Raw genomic sequence first — 25,534 nt, 5'->3', positions numbered from 1 at the left:
TTTCTCCTAGTTCTAACCCTGCATCCACCTTTCAGAATATTATGTTTCTCATTAAGATCCCCTCTCATTCTGCTAAATTCTATTAAGTATAGGATCAACATTTCTTCATACATCAACCCCTTCATCCCAGGCATTAACCTCATAGACCTTCATCACTTACCAAAACCAAAGCTGTATTCAGTCCTTACAACTTTTATACTCCATATTCTGTTCATCATTCCATGGTCCTTTCTAATTACTTGCTTTCCATGCATACTAATTTTCTGTTTCATGTCACAATATCACTTTGTACTGCAGCATTTTGTCATCTTGTTATTATTCAAAGAATAATATTTACGCACATCTGCCTAGTTCTCATCCACTTATTTCCCATTGCAGGCTTCTAGTGTCCTACAAACCCAGTCATCTCCGTGTCATTGAAGGATCTAGTTACAGTACATTCGGGCCCTTGAGCTGCCTTTCATAATCATCAGATAGTGATGAAGGGCCTCGGCCCGAAACACCGACTCTTTGCTCCTCTGCATGGATGCCGCCAGTCCGACTACGTTATTCCAGCATTCTGTGTCTGCCTTTCAAAGTTACATTCCGGCACCAATCCCGCTAATAAGCTACCACTGGGATCCAGCTACACTAATGAAACGTAACTCACAATAAAACAAATGTACAAAACAGTAGAAAGCGGTGGAAGACACCAGGTGCCTCTTCATGGCGGAAAGCGTAGCGCGTAGAACCCGGTGGGAGAAGTGTTCCTGCCGAAGGGTTTCGGCCTGAAACGTCGACTGTACTCTTCCATAGATGCTGCCTGGCCTGCTGAGTTCCTCCAGCATTTTGAGTGTGTTACGCGAAAGAGTAAACCGTAAAAAGTTGCTCACACATTTTAGTGTCGTTTGGTCAATGCATTCATTAGCTTTTATTATAATTTATTTATTTTTAGAGATACAGCGCATAACAGATCCTTCCAGCCCAAGGAGCCGACCGCTCAGCAAACCACCGATTTATCACTAGCCTAATCACAGGACAATTTACAATGACCAGTTCTACGAAGCGGTCCGGCTTTGGACTGTGGGATGTTAAGCACCATTACAACTCGTATAGTGGTGCACCCATCTGTATTTTGAAAAGCTCCCAGAAGTTACTTATTGGCAATTCAACAATGACTCACATTTACAAACAATATACAGACAAACACAAGACACTGGCGGAACCCGCTCGCCCTTCCGGGATGTAAGTTGTGCGATGACGTTGCCGCGGCTGCACGTTCCCAGACGTCGGACGCGGTGACGCACGCACGCTGCGCCGGCGCTCGGATTCCCGAGGGACTCTCGGCTCGGCTCGGCTCAGCTGCTGCTTTGTTCTCGGGCTCTCGCTGGCCGGCCAGAGCCGGTGACCGGCCGCCTCTCTGAGTCAGTGTCAGCAGCCCTCAGGAACCACCGGGTCCAGGCTGTGGCCCCCCGTCCCCGCAGATCCGCCGCGATCCCATCATAGGAAGCTCCGGCTCTAAAATGTCCAGCCGAGCCATCTGCCGAGAGGCCAGTCACGCCGGGAGCTGGTACACGGCGTCAGGTAGGACCGGGCAGAGAGAGCCGCCTAGGGGCACGGCTGGGTGACAGGACACAGAGATGGGACCTTCATTGGGATAGGAGGCTACTGAAGTAACAGAGTTGGGACAAGGGTGGGAATTGGATGATTGGGAAGGACCATAGGTGGATTATTGGATGGCAGAGGAGACAGCAGAATGGGTTATTGGATGGCATGGTAGACAGCTGGATTGCAGGGTAGACAGTTGGAAGGCTAATTGGATGGAAGGGTAGACAGCTGAGTGGTTTACTGAATACTGGATGGCAGGGTAGAGAGTTGAATGGGTTATTGGACGCAGGGTAGACAGCTGGATGGCAGGATAGATAGCTGGATTGCTTTTTGGATGGTAGGAGAGACAGCTGGATTACTTATTAGATGGCAGGGTAGACTACTGGATGAGTTTTGGATGGCAGGATAGACTACTGGGTGAGCTATTGGATGGCAGAGTAGACAGCTGATTGGTTTATTGTGTGGCAGGTTAGACAGCTGAGTTGCTTATTGGGTGGCAGAGTAGACAGCTGATTGGCTTATTGGGTAGCAGGGTAGACAGTTGGAGTGCTTATTGGGTGGCAGCGTAGACAGCTGGATGAGTTATTGAATGGCAGGGCAGACATTGGTGAGCTATTGGGCAGTGGGGTAGATGTGCAGATGAGTCATTGGGTGGTGGGTAAGCATAAGGATGAGTCATTGGATGACAAGTTAAGGGGATGAGTGGGTTATGGCAAAATAGGGTAGACCTGTGGGTCAGTTATTCATTGGCAGGGTAGGGATGTGATTGGATAATATGGGTGTAAGTATAGATGTTGGTGGGTTACAGGGGTGGCACACCTCATGACCTGGTGAGGGTCTAGATAGGCATGGGTGTTAATTGGCGCTGGAACACAGATTGGGAGCTGTAGTTTGTTATTGGGTAATAGGATAGATTAGGGAAATAGGCTGGTATGTAGGCTAAATGGGTTGGGAAGATGGAAAACCTAGAGGTATGATTGGGTGACTGATCAGGTGCAGTGTCTGAATCTCAGAAAATTTGCCACAAAGAGGCCAATCAGACATCATGCCTTGCAGAAAAAAAAACTCAAACTAACTACTCATCTCCCAACATTAATGCCTGTAATCCTTGGCTTGTCAAGTACATATCAAAGTACTGGTTGAAATCTTTCCTCCTTTCAAATTTAATCCTTCTACCAATTACTTTAAATCTATTGAGGGCAATGTGTCCTTTCTGTTTACTCTGTCCAGCCCCCTTCTGACTTCGTGCACCTCTGTTGTCTCTCTTAGCCTCCTACCCCAACAAAAACAATCTCAGCTTTTCAAATCTTGCCACGTAGCTTCAATTTTCCAATCTTGGCAATATCCTCGTAATTCTCTGCATCCTACAGAATATGATCATCTCTTTAATGTTGTAATCAGAAGGGTACACAATACCAAAGCTGTAGTCTCCAACAGTTTAGTACACAGATCTTGCATAGCCCCTCTACTCTGTCTTAACTAATAAAGAAAAGCACTCATGCCTTTTTAATCGTTTATTGATCCTACTACCTTTCAGAATTCCATGGACATAAACTGCAACATTTCCTTGTTCCTTTTGTGTGATTCTGTTCTTTCCTATTTTCATACATCATGGGCATTCTATGTTGGCACTGGAATGTGTGCCAGCATTTGTGGGCTGCCCCCAGCACACCCTCGAGTGTCGGTTATTAACACAAACAACACATTTCACTGTATTGTTTCAATGTATATGTGATAATAAACTTGAATTTTGAATCATTCGTCAGCACCTTCCCAAGGGGATTCACACTTCACACTTCTGTGGATTCAATTACATTTGTCAACGTTCTGTCCAGTGGCTGAGGCCATAAATATCTTCCTGCAGTTTAATACGTGATATCAACCACAGAGCTAACTTCTGCGTCATGGTGCAAACTTTATATAATCATGCAAGCCATATTTGGTTGTAACTCACTGTAATACGGCAGAAAATAAGGGGTTGAGCATGAGCGCATGGAAACCCATTGGGAACAGCTTTCCTGTCATAGAAATTATCATCAATCATGTGCTTTCTGCTTCAGATCCAGTTTGCCACTCCCCATTCAATCCCATGTGCTTTTTTTGACAATGCTATTATGTGAGAGTTTGTCAAAGTTCACACCAGTCCCATCAACTGCTCTGCCTTCATTGGCTCTCCTTATTTCCTCAAAAAAATTCAATGTGGTCAGTCAGGGATGGTCTCTAATCAGAGTCATGCCTACTGTCCCTGGTTATTGTGTGTCTTTCTAATCTATAGAAAGGTTTTTACTGTCCCTTAGGATTGATTATTGTCCATTATTGAAGTTACCCAAACTAATTGATCTGTAATTACTTGGTTTATTTTAAAACAATGGCATAACTTCAGCAGTCCTCCAATCAAAAGAACATAATAAGCAGAAGCAGGAATCCATTTGGTCCCATGCACCTGTGGTTCCATTTAATAAAATCATGACTCTTATATATCTGTGCCACTTTCCTGCAGTAATCACTTTTCCTTAATATCCAAAACATCTATTGATCTTTGCCTTCAATATGCTTAACAGCATAACCTCTGAGACTCTTGTGTAAACATTTCCATAGATTCACCACCTGGTGGAGATTTCCCTTTTTTAAAATGCTCAGCCTTATTTAACCCCACTTTCTGAGCACCTTAACCAGAGGAATCCTCTGGCACCGTTCCTATAGCCAGGGAGGCTTGAAATACTACAGCCTGAGCCTCTGCACTTTCCCCCATCCTCCTTTGGATAGTGTGGCAAATGTATCACCTGGGTCTTGGGACATCACTACTATGAAGGTGTGAACTGCTTTAAACTTGCTCACGTCCTGTCTCATGTTCTCCTTAATGACAACTTTGGCATCAACCCCTTTTGTGAAGAGAACTGTGAAGCTTTCATTCCAAACCTTACCACATCTCTGCCTCTGCTCATCAAGTAGCTGTCATGGTGCTAAATAGGCTTTATTCTGTCCTTAGTTATTTGCTTGCTATTTACATGCTTAGCAAAGTTTCTTGTATTTTCTTTGACTTTAATTGCAAGCATCTCTTGAAATGTTTTTTTTTTGCTTTCCTTATTTCTCTCCAACACTCATCTAAGCTTTCTGCCAAATTAATTTCTTGGTGTTGCACAAAGCTCTGTTGTTTTTGGTCTAATGCATCTTGTCATGTACTTTTGGGTAACACAATAATTCTACTGGTAGGCCACTGGAATGACAGGGTAGTGAAGGACACTAGCAGTATGGTGGAAGTTCCAGGTGTCAGGGGTCATGAAGTGTGTTACCATAACTAGAGAGAAGGTTCTTGGGAAACTGAAAGGTCTGAAGGTAGATATCTCCTGGGCCAGATGGTGTATCTCAGGGTTTCTGAAAGAGGTGGCTGAAGATCTTTCAAGAATCACTGGATTCTGGAATGGCTCTGGAAGACTGGAAAATTGAAAATGTCACTCCACTTTTCAGGAAGGGGGCGAGGCAGAGGAAAGGAAACTATAGGCCAGTTAGTCTGACCTCAGTGGTTGGAAAGATGTTGGAGTTGATTATTAGGATGAGGGCTCAGGGTACTTGGAGGCACATGATAAAATCAGCCATAGTAAGCATGGTTTCCTCAAGGGAAAATCTTGCCTGACAAATCTGTTAGAATTCTTTGAAGAAATAACAAGCAGGATAGACAAAGGAGAATTGGTTGATGTTGTGTACTTGGATTTTCAGAAGGCCTCTGACAAAGTGCCACACATGAGGTTGCTTAACAAGTTATGAGCCCATGGAATTACAGGAAAGATTCTAGCATGGGTAAAGCAGTGGCTGATTGGCAGGAGGCAAAGGGTGGGAATAAAGGGAGCCTTTTCTGACTGGCTGCTGGTGACTGGTGGTGTTCTACGGGGGTTTGTGTTGGGACCGATTCTTTTTACATCATATGTCAATGATCTGGATGATTGAATTGATGGCTTTGTTGCAAAGTTTGCAGACAATATGAAGATAGGTTGATGGATGAGCTGAACGACGATAGGGTAAATATATGAGTATGGGTTACTGAGGTGGTGGTAGTTTTTGAGGAAGTAGACATGAACAGATTAGGAGAATTGGCAGATGGAATAGAGAATCAGGAAGTATATGGTCATGCATTTTGGTAGAAGAAATGAAAGGGATGACTATTTTCTAAATGGAGAGAACATACAAAAAACTGAGGTGCAAAGGGACTTGGGAGTCCTTGTATAGGATTCTCTAAAGGTTAATTTGCAGATTGAGTTTGTGGTGAGGAAGGCAAATGCAATGTTAGCATTGATTTCAAGAGCACTAGAATATAAAAGCAGGATGTAATTTGAAACTCTATAAAGCACTTTGAGACCTCATGGAATATTGTGAGCAGTTTTGGGGCGCTTGTCCTAGAAAGGATGTGCTGAAACTGGAGAGGATTCAAAGGAAGCTCACGAAAATGATTCCAGGATTGACTGGCTTGTCATATGAAGAGTGTTTGATGGCTCTGGAATTCACTAGAATTAAGAAGATTGAGGGGTGACCTAATTGAAACTTATTGAATGGTGAAAGGTCTTGATGCAGTGAATGAGGAGATGATATTTCCTATAGTGGGAGAGTCCCATGAAGGGATATGGGGAGAAGTTAGTAGTTTGGGGCTGAGAGGAAAATTGGATCAGCCAAGATGAAATGGTAAGGTAGACTGGATGGGCCAAACGGTTTAATTCTGCTCCTATATCTTATGGTCTAATGGGATGGGTGGGTTTTTGGAATGACACACTCGGGGTATATTGGGTTATTGTACTGAAGAGGGAGGAATACAGGTGGGTTATTGGCCAAACAGAGTAGAGGTATGATACCTTTAATGTGGTTATCAGTAGAGGGTGGGTGAGCTACAGTGGTAACATGATAGGGGCATGGGTGGGAGTCAGGTGAGTGGATGTGTTATTAGGATGTCATAATTGAAATGTGGTAGTTACAACAGGAAAAAACAGAGGGTTTATTGATGGATGAGCTGAACAACAATAGGGTAAATGTATGAGTATGGGTTATTGAGGAAGTGATAGATTTGATGTAATGCTTACTTTGTGTTATGGTGGGCTAAACCTGGATTACCATAGTGCCGAGGTTGGAGTAATTCTTCTGGTATATGGATAGATTACTAGAGGGGAGACAGGGTTGTGAGCACATCATTACTGGGCTTGACAGCTACAGTAAGTTACTGAAAAGATCTGGGTTGGTTAGTGATATTACATGAAGTACCGGTATGTAGATAAATTACTTAGGTAAGATGATGGAATATGGGTGAGTTTCTAGTGTCAGATTAACAATGTTTATAAGTTAATAGTTAAAAGGGTAGGGGGCACAATTCTGGGTGGGTTAATAGTTGTGCACAAGTTGGTTATGCTTGGGCTATTGGATAAGGTAAGGCTGATAGGGCAGAGTGGAAGCTGGTTACTCTATTAGGTATATAGGCAGATGAAGGTACAGATGAGGATTGTGATGGTATGGATGGGTGCTGAGCTAAAGAGGAATGTTTTACTGGGAGTGGCAGGGTATGTGGATAGATGGCTTCCTGATGAAAAGGTATATGTGGGTAAAAGAAAAAGTGAAGTATTATACTTGGGACATGGAAGTGACTGAGAAAGCTTGTGTACAAACTGTTGTGGAGATGAGAGTTATTGTTGGGTGGAGCATGTGAATTTCTAAAGCACTTTCATACTCTCAGGATGTTCAACCAATCAGTTACTGTTGTGGTGTAGCCGCTTTTATATGGAAGGAAACCCAGAAAGCTGTTTTTGCATAATAAGCTGCTACAGAGGGCAAAGCAAAAATGACCACATTAGTGTTTATTTAATGTTGCTGGAGGCATAATTGTTGCAGGAAGTAACTTTCCCTCTGTTCTTTGAAGTTGTGCCGTGGTGCTTTCCTGTATATCAGAATGAGCAGATGGATGATCATCTGAAAAGCAGTCCATGTGTGAGAGTGCAGCCTTCAAGACAAGACAAGAATCATGTTCTATGCCGTGATTTATTTTTGCTGATCTGAGAATAATTGACATAATGGTTAGCTGCCGAAATGAAAGGAGGGAGCATCCTACTCCCAAAAGATAATCCCCTTCACTTTGGGAGGTGGGCTGTTAGGGATTTTTGGGATTCTGCATGGGTGTTGGGGGATACAGTGGCTTTGGTCAGGTATGATGAGTGCTGTCTGGGTTGCAACCATTTGGGTGTGGTGGAGAGTAACTGGTATTGTCATGACTTAGTGCCAGGTCAGCAGTTGCTTTTCAGATTTGAAAGAATTAATCTCAATGCATTGCCTGGTTCTGCTTGATAAATTATTAAGCCTTTGCAGAGTCATTGCCAAAAGAAAAATAAAAACATAAAATTCTCTTTGCTGGAGAATTCATTTTGCTTGTGTTCTGTTGTCAAAAGCAGATTGGTGTGTGGTTTTACCTCTGAAAAGTGTTATCAGAATTGGGCGTGTTAACATTAAGCATTTCATCTCATTTTTACTGAGGTTTTTGATCTTCCTAGTGAGGCTGTGGAAAATGGTCAATGCCACTTTGGCATTTTGTGAAAAGTAAAGGCAGATATTATATTGTAATATGTTATATTATTGATAACATGTCATCTCTGTATGTAAATGCATGCAAGCAAGGTGTGTTCAGTCGTGTTGGCAGGGCAATGATGTGTAGAATACAAAAGCTAAAAGATGATTCTTATTGCGAGAGGGAATTAAAAATCAGTTAGTTAATTCCTGTAATGATTTCTGAACCTTTCTGGAAATGCCTGCAAGTTTTTATGGCTGCTGAGTAATTCCTCTTTTTGCCACTTTGGTGTAATTGTAGAAGCTTGCTGGAGTGAGAACAGAAGATTTAAGCTCTTGTGATCCTTCACTCATGGTCTAGTGGATTTTTCCAAGTTGTTCTATACCACTGCTGTCAAACCACCTCTTATCATCTCATCCTGTAAGAGGGAAATGGCAGGTGGCTTTCTTTTTAAAGTTGTTCACTTCTGCCAACCAGCTGCTATATTGCATGGCTCCTCGTCGTTATTTTAAAACATGAGATTCCAAAATGCATCCCTTCTGAGTCCTGTATTTAACGCCAAGATTTTATCCGTACTTGTATTTTTACATCCTCTTAGTGGGCCAGAAATTTTTGGAAGGATTGTTCGCACTGCTGTTGCATCAACTCAGAAATAAATACTGGATCAAAATTGACCTATGGCAGTTTGAGACTTTGGTTTTACTTGGGACTTCTGGTAAATTAGCTAAGTTACTCAAAATGAGGTGTGCACTGTTTAGGACTGAATTGAACAGAAATTTCTTCATGAAGGTAATAATGAATCTTTGGAATTCTTTACCCTAGAGGGCTGTGGAGGGTCATTCAACCCAGGGGTTAATAGATATCTGGATATGGTAACTTATTAAAGGAATTGGACAATATGGTGGTCTCATTAGAAGTAGTGTTTGAAGTAGAAGATTGACCATATTTTTGATTGATGGAGCATACTCAAGGAGCCAAATGGCCTACTATTTCATATCTTCTTAACCCTGCCCTGCTCAGGACCCAAGTCTATACACAATTGCTTGGAAAGTCAAGTTGTGTTGAATGATAAAAATGATCTGTGATGGACTGAACAAATCCAAAATTACAATTTAGGAAGCTGTGCAGTGTGTTGCAGCAGCAGTCTGCCTGCCATCATCAGCAATTTTCACTAGGTCCTCTTTTGCGAACTAATTGCATAAGCAAGCTTTTTAATTAAAAAGTGATTCAACAACAAGCTTGTGGGAGTATTGAGTCACCTCACTTCCTCTTGACCCAACCATTTTACTTCTGGCAGTTGGGTTTCCTCACTCTTAACCTTGAAGAGAGACGAGCATAAGAAGATCCTTACAGTATTTAATTGAAATTGAGAAGATTACTCCCGAGCTCTGTTTCAAATTCAATGAGGGATTTGTTTTCCCCCTTCCTCCTTCCCTCTGAGAAAGCCTTTAAGGTGGAGAATTACAATTTTTATTTTAAAAGTATTTAATGTGAAGGATTTTTTCTTTAGGTAAGGATAAAAGATACTGATCTAATTTTTGCAAAAGAATTGAAGAATAGAATAAGCTGCTCTCACAAGGCATGACTTAAGGAAAATGAATGCTTTTGGATGAGTTGAACATTAAGTAGCTATGGCTAGAATGATGCTTGGGTGGAGGGAAAAGCCTTCAATCCACGGGAATTGAATAAGAGTGAAGCACTGCAGATTTTGATGGATGGAATGAGCTGGAAATGCTGAGCTCTTTAATCCTGTAATATTTCTGAGGAGTGGCAGCTCATTTTTTAGGTAGTTCCAATTACCTAAGCCCTGGACTGTGTAGACTCAGCATATGCACTGTCTTTCCTGAAAATTGTGTTGCAAATTCCTGGAGATATCAAGATCTCGGATCTGCAATGGGATATTAATGAGGTTGTTTTCTTCCCTCATCCTCTGCCTTTACCTTCCCGATTTCTGCACCCACTGCTGAGTCTGTGATTGGTCCATTGGTAGTCCTGGGTGGTGTTTCAGTTTCCAGGCCAATATGCATTTCTTTATTGCTTATGGACTTTACGCTGCATATCACCTGGATGGTCTGTACAACAGGCCATCCTTTGATACTCTGCCCTTCATGTGTAAAGTTACTGCACATTCAGAAGTGTTCCAAACCGTGGAAAACAATCAGTGATCTGTTTCCATCCCGCCCTATCTATCTCAGCTATATTCCTCCAACTGTAACTCTGTACTGTCTTCTCTTTTTCATATCAGAATAACGTACTCTAATGCTGCTCACTGTTCCAGGATTTTCCTGCATTATAATGGCAATTCTGTTATATCCGTAAGCCGTAAGTTCATGAATATCCGTCTCTGAGATTGACAGTCTGATCTGTTGTCTTTCCTTCGCTAAGACTCACCAAGCCAAGCTTATTCCAAGGATTTCCTCCTGCCCTGGTTCTGAATTCCTCTTTTCTTTATATCTTTTGTCTTCCTTTCGCTGTGACTTTGTGGGCTTTGTCCCTGAGACCCTCGTGCTACTCCCTCAATCTGAAAGACTGTTGACAACCCGATTTCTCTTCATGGCTTTCCAGTTCTGATGAATGTTTCTCCCTCCTTCAAGTCAGCTGTCATTATCCATTTGAATAAAGAAAAATCCCTATGCTCTCCAAATTTGTGAACTAAGATTACAATACAACCTAAGCCAAAATCTTAAATTCTAGAATCTTCTACCTTCCGTTCTGCATCTGTGCTTTGTACTTCAGGAGTTTCTTAAATCAAGTCGTTGATCACCTCCTAAAGTATTGTAGATGACTTGTTGTTAACATTCGTCTGAAGTATTTTTCCAAAGTTTGATTCCGTTAGCTCCTTTAGGGAAATATTCATTGTTCTTACTGTCCTGCTGTAGTATCAATGTTTAATGCTTAAGTGTTGTGGAAATGCACAAAATGTTTGTGCATTGTTACACTTGTTTTCTGTCAATCTTCTTCACAATGTGATTGGCATTTTAAAACTGTCAACAGGAACAAGAGGGCATAAATATAGTTACTATTTTAAACCAATGAAACTAATGTTAAAACTTCTTGTACAAAACCATGCATGTTGTGCAGTTCCCTTCGGTAAATAACATTTGTCAAAATATTTTTAATCAACATCGTGCTCTTTGAAAATCTTGATGTAATATACTATTTGAAATACAATATCTTAATCCCTTCCAATCCTCTTGTCCATGTACCAGATTAAATGCAAAGATAAAAGCATTTTTTGTTCCTTGGCATCATGGTTTTTATGAGGGAATAGGGTCAGGCTGTCAATGGACAGTGTGTGGTCCAGTGATAGGAATTTTAGCTTCATTTAATAGAACTCACAAACTGATGACATTCAAATACCATATCTCTTTAATACACTAGATTGCAAAGGCCTTTTCAGAGGCACAACTCAAAACTCTGCTGCCTGTATCCTAACTCTCACAAGATTATTTCCAACTCTTTACTGGCTGGCTGACAGTAATTTACAGTGAGGAATGTCTAGATTTAAAATGTCATCCCTTGTCATCCTTCCCACCTTGACCTGCAAACACGTCAAGATTTACAATTCCCTCCCCTCTCCCTGCCCCCTTCCCACTCTCAGTCCACAGTAGAGACCTGAATCAGAATCAGGTTTATCATAACTCACATACATAATGATTTTTTTTTGCGGCAGCAGTACAGTAAAATGACAGTACAGTACATAAAATGACTACAGTCCTGTGCAAAAATTTTAAGCACCCTACCTACATATGTGTGCCTAACACTTTTGCACAATACTGTGGGTCAAGTAGGTAGAGGCAAAGTGGTTTGGAGGGGTAAGCCTCACTGGGCCAGAAGGGCCTGTTACCATGCTGAAATGTGACATCAAAATCTGTGTTGGGGAAAAAAGAAGTAAATTTTATATTCCTCTCTCTGTTTTTAGGACCTCAACTCAACGCACAATTAGAAAGCTGGCTTGCCCAGGCACAATCCACTGGGAGACCGGCTAGAGCTATCATTGCACCGTAAGTCCTCAGTTAAACCAATTTATTGCTCCGTGACTACTTTTCAGTTAACTTCCATGTTCATGTTGATAAATTTTGTGTGACTTTAGTGCCTTGGCTGTATTTAAAAAGAGCCTGCATTCCAATAGCATCCTTTTGCATCCCTTGGGAATCCCAGAGAGCATCACCCCATTCTTTTTGAAGTTTGAGTGAAACTCTACCAGGATGACACCAGTTTGTGTGGTGTTGACTAGGAGGAGAGCTGTTCAGGAGGAACCCACCTTTGAATATCAGAAAATATCTTGGCCTGATATGGTTCATTTCCCTCCATAGGTACTGCCTGACCTGCTGAGTTCCTCCAGTATTTTGCTCCAGATTTCCAGCATCTACAATCTTTCTTGTGTGCTCACCTTTGAGCATTGCTTTAGAAATGCTTGCATTCATCCATACAGGCAGATCTCTCCTCTCGCTCCAAGGGTGCCATCACTGTCAATGCAACACCCACTTAACACAAGATCAGTAGTTTCCGTTTGTCTTAGGGGCACGACATGAAAGTTTAATCTTTTGACTGAGGCAAGAGTACTTCCTTGTGGTTAAACTGACAATTTGCTTTTACCTTCACGTCTTAATTCCATATCTTTATCTTCATAGATAGATAGATAGATAGATACTTTATTCATCCCCATGGGGAAATTCAACATTTTTTCCAATGTCCCATACACTTATTGTAGCAAAACTAATTACATACAATACTTAACTCAGTAAAAATATGATATGCATCTAAAATCACTCTCTCAAAAAGCATTAATAATAGCTTTTAAAAAGTTCTTAAGTAGTTTACTTAAATACATTGAGTCCTAACCCCGGCACTTTAACATATCTTACTCCTGGCGGTTGAATTGTAAAGCTGAATGGCATTGGGGAGTATTGACCTCTTCATCCTGTCTGAGGAGCATTGCATCGATAGCAACCTGTCGCTGAAACTGCTTCTCTGTCTCTGGATGGTGCTATGTAGAGGATGTTCAAGGTTTTCCATAATTGACCGTAGCCTACTCAGCGCCCTTCGCTCTGCTACCGATGTTATACTCTCCAGTACTTTGCCCACGACAGAGCCCGCCTTCCTTACCAGCTTATTAAGACGTGAGGCGTCCCTCTTCTTAATGCTGCCTCCCCAACACGCCACCACAAAGAAGAGGGCACTCTCCACAACTGACCTATAGAACATCTTCAGCATCTCACTACAAACATTGAATGACGCCAACCTTCTAAGGAAGTACAGTCGACTCTGTGCCTTCCTGCACAAGGCATCTGTGTTGGCAGTCCAGTCTAGCTTCTCGTCTAACTGTACTCCCAGATACTTGTAGGTCTTAACCTGCTCCACACATTCTCCATTAATGATCACTGGCTCCATATGAGGCCTAGATCTCCTAAAGTCCACCACCATCTCCTTGGTCTTGGTGATATTGATTATTAATGATTAATTATTAATGATTCGAGCTTGAACTATGAGCCTTCGCTTTCATTTGATTAATGCTTTGTTTTTTAAGCAAGGCTTTGTTTCATTTGTTATGATTGTCTTGGTTAAGTGTTAGGATTTTTGCCTCTGACTTTACAAATTGCACAGATAATCCAGACTAACAATCTGGTTCAGTATTATCCAGAAGAGGCATTAAACCAAGATCCCAGATTTCTTCTTGGCTAGGCATTCAAAAAGGAACGAGTTTATCCAGTGTTCTGACTGAATTTATCTCTCATACTAAAAGCCCTAAATAGATACATTTCATCGCTGTTTTTGGGGCATTGTTCTGTGCAAATTGGATGACTCTTATCTGACCTTAGAATAATGACTACCCTTGTTACATATTTAATTGGTTGGAAACTGCTTTGTAAGTTATTTTATAAAGGCAACTTTATTCTTTGATGTGATTTAGATCTTTATGTGTTAGTCTCATTTTTCAGTCAAGTAAAACTACAGCTTTAACTATCCCTGGTTAACGTAAAATATTTTAGTTGAGTTTAAAATATTTACAAATTGTCCACAGTAATGCAATGTGTTTTCCATTATTCACGTTCTCTTTTTCAAAACTACTCAGAGTGCTGCAGGAAGGGGATGATAGTGTTTGTGAATAAAGATGGTACAAACTGATTTTGCATTGATTTAGTTTAATTTGTCAACATGGTCGGTGCAGACAAAGTGACGAAGGGTCTACCCTGTGCTGTACTGTTCTATGCTCTATCGTGGTGTTAAATATCCAGAAATGTTTACTGGATTATATTCACATCTGAGAGAGAATCTTGTTTTGACAGTGGTGCACTGTATAGGGTCTGTTTTTTGACTAATGCTCAATTAGCATCTTCATAAAAATTAAGTCCAAGTTCAAGTTTAATTGTCATTCAACCATGCATGAATATCCTTGTTACAGACAAACAAAGCAGCATTCCTCTGTACCAAGGTGCAAAGCACAGTACCAACAGTCATACATAGCACAAGGCACATATAATTATAATAGCAGTAACCATACACAAAATAACAATAATTAGCCCATGTGCCTGAGTGTCATGCCTTGTAGATTGATGATGCATGGAAGAAAAAGCCCGCAGGCAAACACAGTCTAGCTTGTATTCCACTGAGTGAACACTGGAGGGCAGCACTGATAGCAGGGGCCAGCCCCCAACTCAGCATGGACGCAGAGCCACCCTGCCTCCGTCGTCTCCTCCCTTGGCAGATGCAACAGCCAACCCTGGGGCTCGAGGACCTGGTCTACATTACAAGCATGGCCATGCAGCTCCCCCTCCGTTGGTCTCTCCACTGAACCAGACTTGCAGTGTTCTGTATGATCCATGGCCAATTGGTTCTTACGATTACAAAATAAGTGTCCAAGACAGTCACTCACACCATTTGTTAGACCGCAGTGAAATGTTGACGATCCAGTGGTACAACTGGAAGTAATGGATAGCATAATTCCATTGACCCTTCAAACGTTTCTCCTCCAAAAATTCAACTTCCACCACCTCAAAGGACATAGCATGAATATACAATCTCTTGCAGTGTTCCTTCCAGTTCATGTGCTCACTGATTTTGGATCTGTCTCATCATTCACCCATCAACACCTTGAAGCTTCCTAACACTTCTGTAGGCCCACCTTCAACAAACCAGCATTTTCACTTTGGTAGTAAGCAGAAAGGGGAAATAAATGATGGCTCAGAATGAGCAAAATTTAAGGAATATACAGAGGATTCTGGTTAATTGGACCATTGGTTAATCAGGGCAGAAAATAGCCAGGATTCCCTTTGGTTATTTGGCACACTATGCCACTTAATTGGGACAGGAGACTATTGCCAACAGTTTCTATGTAGCACCAGTCTTGTTAGACACTACGCAGTCCTTAGAGTGAACAGTTTCTAAGTAGCATCAGTTGTGCGGGTTTGTGTTCAAAAAGCAGTGACTTTTGTCACTGACAGTTGGCGAGAAATAAGCACTAAGACAATTCAGAACTGTTTTGCTCACTAGTTTCAAGCATTGGGGGATACAGGAAGCTCAGAGACCTTGACCTTGACCCTGCCTCGTGCAGCAGCAGCCTGGGCTTCCTGTCAGATTGCCGGCTTGTGGTAAGAGTGGGCTTCCTCACCTCCAACCCTCTGACTTTCAACAAAGGAGCCCCTCAGGGCTGTGTACTAAGTCCCCTCCTTTACTCCCTGTATATCCATGACTGTGTCCCACTCACAGCTCTAATCTGCTAATTAAATTTGCTGACGACACTACATTGATTGGCCTAATCTCAAACAATAACGAGGTGGCCTATAGGGAAGAAGTCATCTCTCTGACGCAGTGGTGTCAAGAAAACAATCTCTCCCTCAATGTCGCAAAAACAAAGGAATGGGTTGTGGATTACAGGAGGAATGGAGACAGGCTGACCCTTAATGACATCAATGGATCTAGGATTGAGAGGGTAAATAGCTTTAAGTTCCTCGGCATCCACATCACTGAGGACCTCTCATAGACTGTACACACTAGCTGTGTGGTGAAAAAAGCACAACAGTGCCCCTTTCACCTCAGACGTTTGATGCAGCTTGGTATGGGCCCCCAACTCCAAATAACTTTCTACAGGGCATGCATAATTGAGAGCATCCTGATTGGCTGCATCACTGCCTGGTATAGGAACTGTACCTCTCTTAATTGCAAGACTCTGCAGAGAGTGGTGCGGACATCCCACTGAATTTGTAGTTGTGAACTTCCCAAGATTCAGGACATTTACAAAAATGGGTGTGAGAAAACGGCCCAAAGGATCACTGGGGACCCTAGTCACCCCAACCACAATCTATTCCAGCTGCTACCATCTGGGAAACGGTACCGCAGCATAAAAGCCAGGACCAACAGGCTCCGGGACAGCTTCCGCCAGGCCATCAGACTGATTAATTCATGCTGATTTGAATGTATTTCTATGTTACATTGACTGTTCTATTTATTATAAATTACTTTGATTGCACATTGCACATTTAGACGGAGACGTAACATAAAGATTTTTACTCCTCATCTATGTGAAGGATGTAAGAAATAAAGTTAATTCAATTCATTTCCAGAAATGGCCAAGAGTGAAAATAAAACAATTTCACTACAGCAACAAGTTAGAAACTACAAAGAATTTGAAGGTATCAGCAGTCATTTTGAATGTTATAATGATAATGAAGATTTGGAGGATTTAAAGCATTGTATGAAGGCAGTCCATTATCTGCACTGGGAGTCTGTGCTGATTTTGTTCATTTGCAGTCAATTAAAAGAACACGGCAGTGTACATTGGGCAAATTTCTCCGTCAATAACTATTAGGAACTAATACACAGTTTCATAGTGCTGTGGTAGTATTGGTAGTGTTCTCATTTGTTCTTTATTTCATTTAAAATTCATAATTTGTTACTTAATTAAATGGTAATTTGTCTTTTTTTTAATACATTTTAAATTATTTCTATTAAACATTGGCTACTTGGGGTAGCCGCTTAATTGGGCCAAAATGTACTGGTCCCGATGTGACCCAATTAACCCAAATCTACTGTATTATCTTTCCATCCAAATGGCTTTCTGGACAAAAAAGGAATGTCCTGGAAATGCAATTGCTTCTTCGACCCCAATCTCACTCCCATCAGTTAGGAGGCTACTTGGATCCAGTCCAGGACCATCAGACTCAGAACCAGTTACCTCCCCAAGCAGTAAGGCTGATCAACTCTTCTACCCACCAACCCACCCCTGTACACTCCCAACCACCACTACTTTATCATTTCCTATCAGTCACTTTATGTACAGACACTTTTGTGCCTAGCGTCACTTTATGGACATACAATCAATCTATCTATTTAAGCTATGTTACGTATTTATATTTCTTGTGTGTTTTTCGTATTGTGTTCCAGTTTAAGATGAATCCCAGCAGCACTTTACTGGCAGCAAACAAAACTACTAATTGATTAATCACACTTTCTCTGGAAAATGATCTCTGCAATCAGTAGCCTGTAACTTCCCTTTTTGGAGTGGAGCTTTTGAACCTCCTGTAAAACCTGGTGTTTTTGCAGTGTGAACTAAAGTCTTGAAGGTGCAGGACAGTAATGGTGTGGTGTGTACGGGCTGAATCGAGATGGCGTGCCAGAGCCCAAGAGCAAGGAACAAGCCAATGTTTAGCCATTGCTGGAATGGACTTGAAACCGATTTGAAGTAGCAGATCTGAGGTGGGGCAGAGTTGAGGCGGTGTGGTCCAGGCCTGAGAGCGAAGAACGAGCCAATGTTTGACTAATTTAAGTGCCCAGTCAGATCGGAAAGGTCAGGTACCAGGGTCCAGGCCTGAGTACGTATCGAAATGGCAGGGCCTGGGTCCAAGAGCAAGGAACTGGCCAAGGTTTGGATTGAAATGGTCAGGGTGTCGGGGCCAGAGGTGAGAGAAGGGCCAATGTTCAGTTTGCTGCTTGATGAGGTTGACTTGTCTTTGCTCTGAACGGAGGCTGTGGCCTGAACTAATGGGCTTCTGGACCTGCTGCAGTGATGACTGGCTTTGTGGCTCTGAATTCATTTTCATGAACTTTAGTTCAGAATGTTATTTGCTTACGTTTTGTTGTTTGTATAATTTGGGGTTTTTTTTAACATTGGGTATTTGACGGTCTTTTTTAATGAGTTCTATTAGTTTCTTTGTTCTGTTCCTGCCTGTAAGCAGTCAACTCTCAAGGAATTGAATTGAATTGACTTTATTTCATACATCCTTCACATACATGAGGAGTAAAAATCTTTATGTTACATTCCATCTAACTATGCCATGTGCAATCATAGTAATTTATAAGAAATAGAACAGTCAATTTCACAAAACATACTTTCATTCTATACAACTATAAGTGAAAACAGACTTCCCCACTAAATGCCTTTTTTCAATGATCTTTATCATGGTCAACATTTGTTCCATTTTGGAAATCGATTCCTCTAAGAGCAATGTGCCTAAATCTATTTATTTTTCTTCAGTGTTGCCAACAGTCACGCTGTTCAAAATGCTTTCTCACTGTCCCATTAGATTTTGTAGCATTCAGAATTCTGGAATAATATTATGACTTCAGGATTTCCTTTTCGTTGCTTCATGTATAATGCCAAAGTGTGCAGTTCTAAGTTGATACTAGACTAGATGTGTCAAGCTTTTAATTAATCCTGCATGTGGTGTGATTTATTTCCTAACATCTGTTTGTCACATAAAGTGCACTTTAAAACTTGCTTGCTTTTCATTACTTGTTCTTGAAAGATCCGTTACTCTGCTGAGGTGAATCAGATCCATACAGCAAGGAGGTGAAAGATGCCTGTGCCGGCAAGGTGCAGTGTTAGGTCACAGAAGTAATTCCATAACAGAGCTGGCCATAAAAATACTGTAATCTTCTTGTTGAGTGAGAAAGGCCGTTGCCTGGAGCTTTAAGTAAGCCACCCTAGGGAACATCTCTGTCCATTTCTGCAGAAAAGTGCAAAGGTGGGAATTTTCTATTGATAACTTTCTGAGGTTTTCCGAAACCTCATTGCCCAGATGTTCCTCACTCATGCGAGGTAAGCTTGTGAAAATGTATTTTAAAGCTATTCCTGAGGATTTTCTTTTACATTTAATTTCCAATCAGTTCTCTCTCCATCCAAAACAGTCGGCAGCTGACCTGATGTCTTTAATGTGGTTCTGTAATTTCTGCTGATGTGCCCCCAGTGAGCTTCCTCCTGATTCCTCCCTCCCATGCTCTGTTGAGTTGGAACTCGGCCCTTCATTAGTCTGCTGGCTGAAGACCATGTCCTACCATGCTCTGGAGCAAGAGCTTGTGCTGCCCGTGGATGTTTTGTTCCGATCTGGGCTCATGCAAAACTCTTCTGCTTTTGTCTTCACAGTCATGCAGGGTACACATACTGTGGATCTTGTGCTGCTCACGCTTATAAACAAGTGGACCCATCCATCACGTAAGTGAATCTCAAAACTGGACTTACTCCTCTGGCAGACGTTGCCTTAAGCAATTCAAACCTTGAAGGAACAACTGAATAGAATTGGAGATGAAAACAGTTACATCAATTACCTGATAAAAGACATCAACAAAAATTGGAACCTAAGGCAGTGATATTGTATTTAGGAAACTTAAACTATTATTTTCAGATTTGTATATAACATATTGTGGTATTTATTAAAACCACTAAACTCTTTGTTACAATTGAATGCCCTGGACTTGAGCAGAGAGGGTATACATCAAAGGTTCTAGGCAATACTGAGCTCAAAAATGTTGGAAACAAAAAGGATACCTGTGATGAACTTCAGGAAGAACAGATTGGTGAACTGGGCAGATTTAAAAAAATACCGAAAGTTTTATATTGCTAGGAAGAGTGAGGATATCTGTTAAGTTTGTACTATTTAACACAAAAAAATGCTCTCGCCGCTTTTGAAGGTGATAGATATAGTTGAGAAACATTTTAGAGAAAAAACACAGATGAAGTTAGGGTGAACAACACACACAAAATGGTAAAGGAACTTAGCAGGTCAGGCAGCACCTGTGGAGGGAAATAAACAGTCTGATTTCAGACCACCACCTATGACACAGTCCTGATGAAGGGTCTCAGCCTGAAATGTTGACTTATTCCTCTCCATAGATACTGCCTCACTTGCTGAGTTCCTCCAGAATTTTGTGTGTATTGCTCAAGACTTCCAGCATCTGCAAAATCTGTTGTGTTGATGAAAGTAGGCCAAATTATGTTGGTCTTCAAATCAGGTTTTGCAGAATCTGGTTATCTATTATGCATGTTCATCTACACCACTTGGAGTTTATGTGGAGCTGAGGCTGTGCACACCAGTTGACAGAGAGTCATGGTCTTACAAGCCATCCCTGGGTAATGAACCAGTTCCATTTGTACAGACCTAGAGAACAAAGTTGACTTTAGGAAAAAAAGCACAAAAATCACTTGATATGGTCACCACACTGTCACAGTTCTGCAATGAATAGCATTAAAAAGAAATAAGACTGGTGAGAACAATAAGAGTGAAAAAACAGAGGAAGCTTGTTCTGCCATTTTATTCAATGATTTGGACCCCACAGCCTTCAGCGAATTCCACCCTATGAGTGAAGAAATTTCTCCTCATCTCTGTCATAAGTATTTTATCCTGTATCCTGACACTGACTGTTGATTCTTGAACCGCCAGTCAACAGAATCATCCTCCCTACACCCATCCTGTCAAGGTGCTTCAGAATGTTGTACACTTTAATGTAATTTCCTGTTCTTCTTCTAAACTATATAGACTCCACACTTTCTGCTTTCTACAGGGATCGCTCCTTACATGACTCCCTTGTCCATTTGCCCCTCCCCACTGATCTTCCTCCTGGCACTTACCCTTGCAAGCGGAACAAGTGCTACATCTGCCCCTACGCTTCCTCCCTCACTACCATTTAGGGCCCCAAACAATCCTTCCAGGTGAGGTGACACTTCACTTGTGAGTCTGTTGGGGTCATACACTATTTTTGGTGCTCCTGGTGTGGCCTCAGTGAGGCCTGACGTAGATTGGGAAACTACTTCGTGGAGCACCTATGCTCCATCTGCCAGAACAAGCATGATCTCCCTGTGGCCACCCATTTTAATTCCACTTCCCATTCCCATTCTGATACGTCAATCCTCCACAGTTGTGAAAAGACCACACTTAGGTTGGAGGAACAACACCTTATATTCCGTTTAGGTAGCCTCCAACCTGATGGCATGAACATTGTTTTCTTAAACTTCCAGTAATGCCTCCACCTCCCACGCCCCTTCACCATTTCCCTTCACCTTGTCGCTCTCTCATTTTATCACCTTTTCTGTCCATTGCCTCCCTCTGGTGCTCCTCCCTACTTCCCCCCCCCCCCCCCACCCTTCTTTCTTTCATGGCCTTCTGACTCTTTCACCAATCAACTTCCTAGCTCTTTGCTTTATCACTTCCCCTCAAGTTTCAGCTATCGCCTGACATTTCTCTCTCGCCTCCTCCCAACTTTCAAATCTACTCCTCAGCCTTTTCTCTTCAGTCCTGCTGAAGGGTTTCGGGCCGAAACATCAACTGTACTTTTTTCCATAGATGCTGCCTGGTCTGCTGAGTTCCTCCAGCATTTTGTGGGTGTTGCTAGGCCCAGTCAACCTAGTCTTTCTTCATGCAACGCTGTTACCTTACCAAGAATCAGATGGTAACATTGGTTGCAAATAATAGCCTTTCTTCTCTGAAGTAACCAAAATTGTACACAATGGTCAAGACCCTGTACAATTGCAGCAGGTTGTGACTATTGGGTCAAAGACTCAAGATTAATGCTTTGAACGTACAGATCAGAGGGAATTGTCAAGTGGTGAACACACCAGAAAGTGGGAATAGCATTGAGGTAAGTGAGAGGAGAGCGGTACAAGGAGGTGATCAAATGTGATCCTATACAGCTTTGAAAAGAGGGGTATAGTAAGGCCATTTGAGATTGCATTCAAGGGCATGACTGTGAATACAAAATGGAGTTTATGTACAGGGAGAGAATGATGAAGGATAGAAGCACAACAGACCCAATATAAAAGACATAATGACTTTGAAAACAGACAGGAAAGTACTCGTTGCAGCTGGTGAGAAAGTAAGTTCTCATTGTACTGGAATGAGGAATAGAGATGATTTTTTTAAATTAAAGACTGGCTATTTTCTAACATTTCAATGGAATGGCAGATTTGATGGGTTGAGGGATTATTGGATTTTCTGTGCATTTCAGAAGACATTTTCTTGAAGTTCTGTGAAGTGATTACTGGGCAAGGTTAAAAATCATAAGTCAGATGCAAACGTGTGTCATGACTAATAAATCATTGAGAGTTAAATTGAAAGGGGGTGACATTTCTGTATCTGAAATTTGCAGTGGAATAGGACAAGGGAAGCAGTGCATTAAAACTACACAGGTCGTTTTTCCTCCAGTTATAGGGTCAACTGTGAGGAAGTTTGTTGCTTGCACAGTGTTCAGTTCCATTTGCAACTCTTCAGAAAATGAAGTGCTCTACAAACACAGCAAGACCTAAATAATACTCAGGCACAAGCTAGTAAGTGACAAACAATGCTTGTCAGACAGTGACTATCTCTAGCCACCTGCTTAGGCATTCAGTAGTATTATAATTGCCGAGTCCTTATCACCCTGGAGTCACCACTGACCAGAAACCAGCTCTGTGAGTACTGTGGACCAAGAGCAGCTTGGAGGTGCCCTGCAATGAATGGAGCAGAAGGACAGGGTAGCAGGTGCATGGGAGCTGTCACATATAGCTTCCTCACCAAGTCAAATACCACCTTGACTTGGAACCATTTTCACAGTTCTCTTCTCATCTTTGTAAATCCTCTCCATCAGAATGACAGTGTCTACTCTAGAAGGACTTCAGTAACAAATTGGAATTGGTTTCTTATTGTCATATGTACCAAAATACAGTGAAAAGCTTGCCTTGCAAACTCTTCATACGGATCGGATCTTTACACATGCATTGAGGTATACGAGGTAAAAGTGAGAACAATGCAGAATAAAGTGTAACAGATACAGAGATCCAGGTAGATGGGTCTCCACCACCTTCTATGTTGCCATTCACACCAATGCTTACATCCCAAAAATCATAAATACAAATAGATCATGTGCAAGTTTGCTGCAGAACCTGGCAGTATACTGTGACAGAAAGAGGTTGAGGGTTAAGCAGTGCCAGAGTATATGTGAGAGTTTGAAAAGAGCATCAGATGGAAATTGTCCAAACTGAAATGGATGACTATTATGAGGAAGAGAGTGGTTTTAGATGATTTAGGGATTTATGTACCAGAATCATTTCAATGTAGCTTAAGTCAGAAAGCTAATGTGATGGCGGGTTTAAATTTAACAGGCTTTGTTGTAAGAATACAGAAAATGGAATGCAGTATTCAAGAGTGTTGCGGCATGTTCCATACAACTCCTTGATTGTAGTATTCTGTTTTGAGCATTCAAAATACATTTGTTATCAATTTATACAGAGTACAACTCTAAGAGTGTTTACAATAGGAAGGAGATGTTGGGCTTGGGGGATTGAGTTGTAACTGCTATGATTAATGGACTTTGCTGTTAATAGAGAGAACCTGGGTTATATTCCTCAAAGCTGAGGAGGACAAGGAATGATCTATTTGATATGTCAAAGGCAATATTGGGAATTGTTAGAATACAAGGAGAATAAACTTCTCTTACTTGTGAAATATTCAGAATAAGAGAACTATTCTGTAATTAGAAAATACTGATTTAAAATTAATTCAGAAAATTGTCTTGTGAGAGTATAACGTGATTTGGAAAAAGACAGGGAATTCGGATTGAAATGATGGAGCTGTAGTAGCTGACAAAGTGGAATTGAGCTCACTCTATTGTAAAAAGCTAAGTTGACTCATGAGCAGTATATAATTTCATTTCTTTGTATTAGTCATTACATAGTAAAGTAGTTCACAACCGAAAATCTGTTACTGTCCATCTGCATACCATTTTTCCTCATCCTCTCCATTCTTTCCTCCCATTCCCTCCCTTCTTCCTGCCCTCCAGTCTTCCCAGCTGCCCTTGTCACCCCCTCCCACCTGTCCTTGTCCATCCCCTGTTCCTTCCAGCTGATCTCCTCCCATAGTGTCCTCCCTTCCCAGCCAACCTCCATCCATCTCCCTGAACTGTTGACAAAAAAGGCTGCAGAAAGTGGTGGATACAGCCTAGTCCATCGCAGACAAGTCCTCCCCACCACAGAATGCTGCCACAGGAAAGCAGTGAGGTGATTCATATTCTCTTCTCACTACTCCCTTTGGGCAGGAACCTTAGGTCCCATGCCACCAGGTTCAGGAAAATTTATTACCCTACAACCATCAAGAGCCTGAGCCAGCGTGGATAACTTATTCACCTTAATGCTGAACTGATACCACAACCAAATGACTCACTTTCAAGGCTTCTGCAACTACAGTGGATTGCAGTTAATTGGGTTAAAGATTATCAGGACAGCCATTCATTTGTGACAACTCTTAAAGAACAAAAAAAAGTAAATAGAGAAAATAGCTGGGATTCCCTTCATTTATTTGGGAGACTATGCCGCTTAAATAGGTCAGGAGACTGTTGTTGAACGGTTTGTGACTGACCCTAGTCAGATGCATTAGTGTGGCCGTTAGACCCTACACTGTGCTTAGAGCAATCAATTTTTAAATAGCATCAGTTGTTTGTGTTTGAGTTCAAAAAGTAGTGATTTTTGTCACTGGTAGTTGGCGAGAAATAAGCAAAAGGACAACTTGGAACCGTTTTGCTCACTGCAGTTTCAAGCATTCAGTCTTGGAGATGCTAGAAACAGCTGGGAGTGAAAATGAAAGGATTTCACTACTTCAACAAGTTAGGAATTGCAAAGAATTTGAAGGTGTCTTAGTATATTACAATGAAAATGAAGATTTGCAGATTGCAATTGTCTAAAGCATTGTATGAAGGCAGTCCATTATCTGCACTAGGCGCCTGCACTGATTTTGTTCATTTACAGTCAATCAAAAGAACACGGCAGATGAATTTCCTCGTTGCTAACTGCTACAGTCCTGTAAAAGTATTGGTAGTGTTCTAATTTGTTCTATATTTTATTTAAATACATAAATTATTACTTAGTTAAATAGTAGCTTGTCTTGTTTATACCTTTTAACTTTTTCTGCATAATTGGTCAAAATGTATTGGTCCTGATGTGTCCTAATTAACTAGAATCCACTGTATCTTTTATTTGCACAATTAGTGTTCTTTCACACATTGATTGTCAGTCTTTGTAGTTTTTCTTAAATTCTATTGTTTTTTTTATTTTCCTGTAAATGCCTGCAAGAAAATGAAGGTGGTAGTATATGTTGACATATATGTACTTTAAAGTAAATTTGCTTGGACTTTGACATAGGTGCAATACGATCCAATGGTTTTGGTTTCTTGCCC

The 25,534-nt window shown here is 41.4% G+C and overlaps 1 protein-coding gene across 1 annotated transcript in view; it reads left to right on the top strand.

The window, feature by feature from the left end:
• The first annotated feature begins 1,297 nt into the window (after positions 1-1,297).
• The window catches only part of memo1 (mediator of cell motility 1), a 71,955-nt gene continuing 47,718 nt past the window's right edge, over positions 1,298-25,534 (top strand). The window contains exons 1-3 of the mRNA XM_073051413.1: positions 1,298-1,563; positions 12,042-12,123; positions 19,482-19,550. Of these exons, the coding sequence (XP_072907514.1) occupies positions 1,503-1,563; positions 12,042-12,123; positions 19,482-19,550 (212 nt within the window). The 5' untranslated portion in view covers positions 1,298-1,502. The remainder of the gene's footprint in view (positions 1,564-12,041; positions 12,124-19,481; positions 19,551-25,534) is intronic.

This window comes from Hemitrygon akajei, chromosome 7 (genome assembly GCF_048418815.1).
Source record: "Hemitrygon akajei chromosome 7, sHemAka1.3, whole genome shotgun sequence".
Classification (NCBI taxonomy): domain Eukaryota; kingdom Metazoa; phylum Chordata; class Chondrichthyes; order Myliobatiformes; family Dasyatidae; genus Hemitrygon; species Hemitrygon akajei.
The sequence above is the reverse complement of the archived record's forward strand: the minus strand, read 5'-3'. Positions and strand labels throughout refer to the sequence as shown.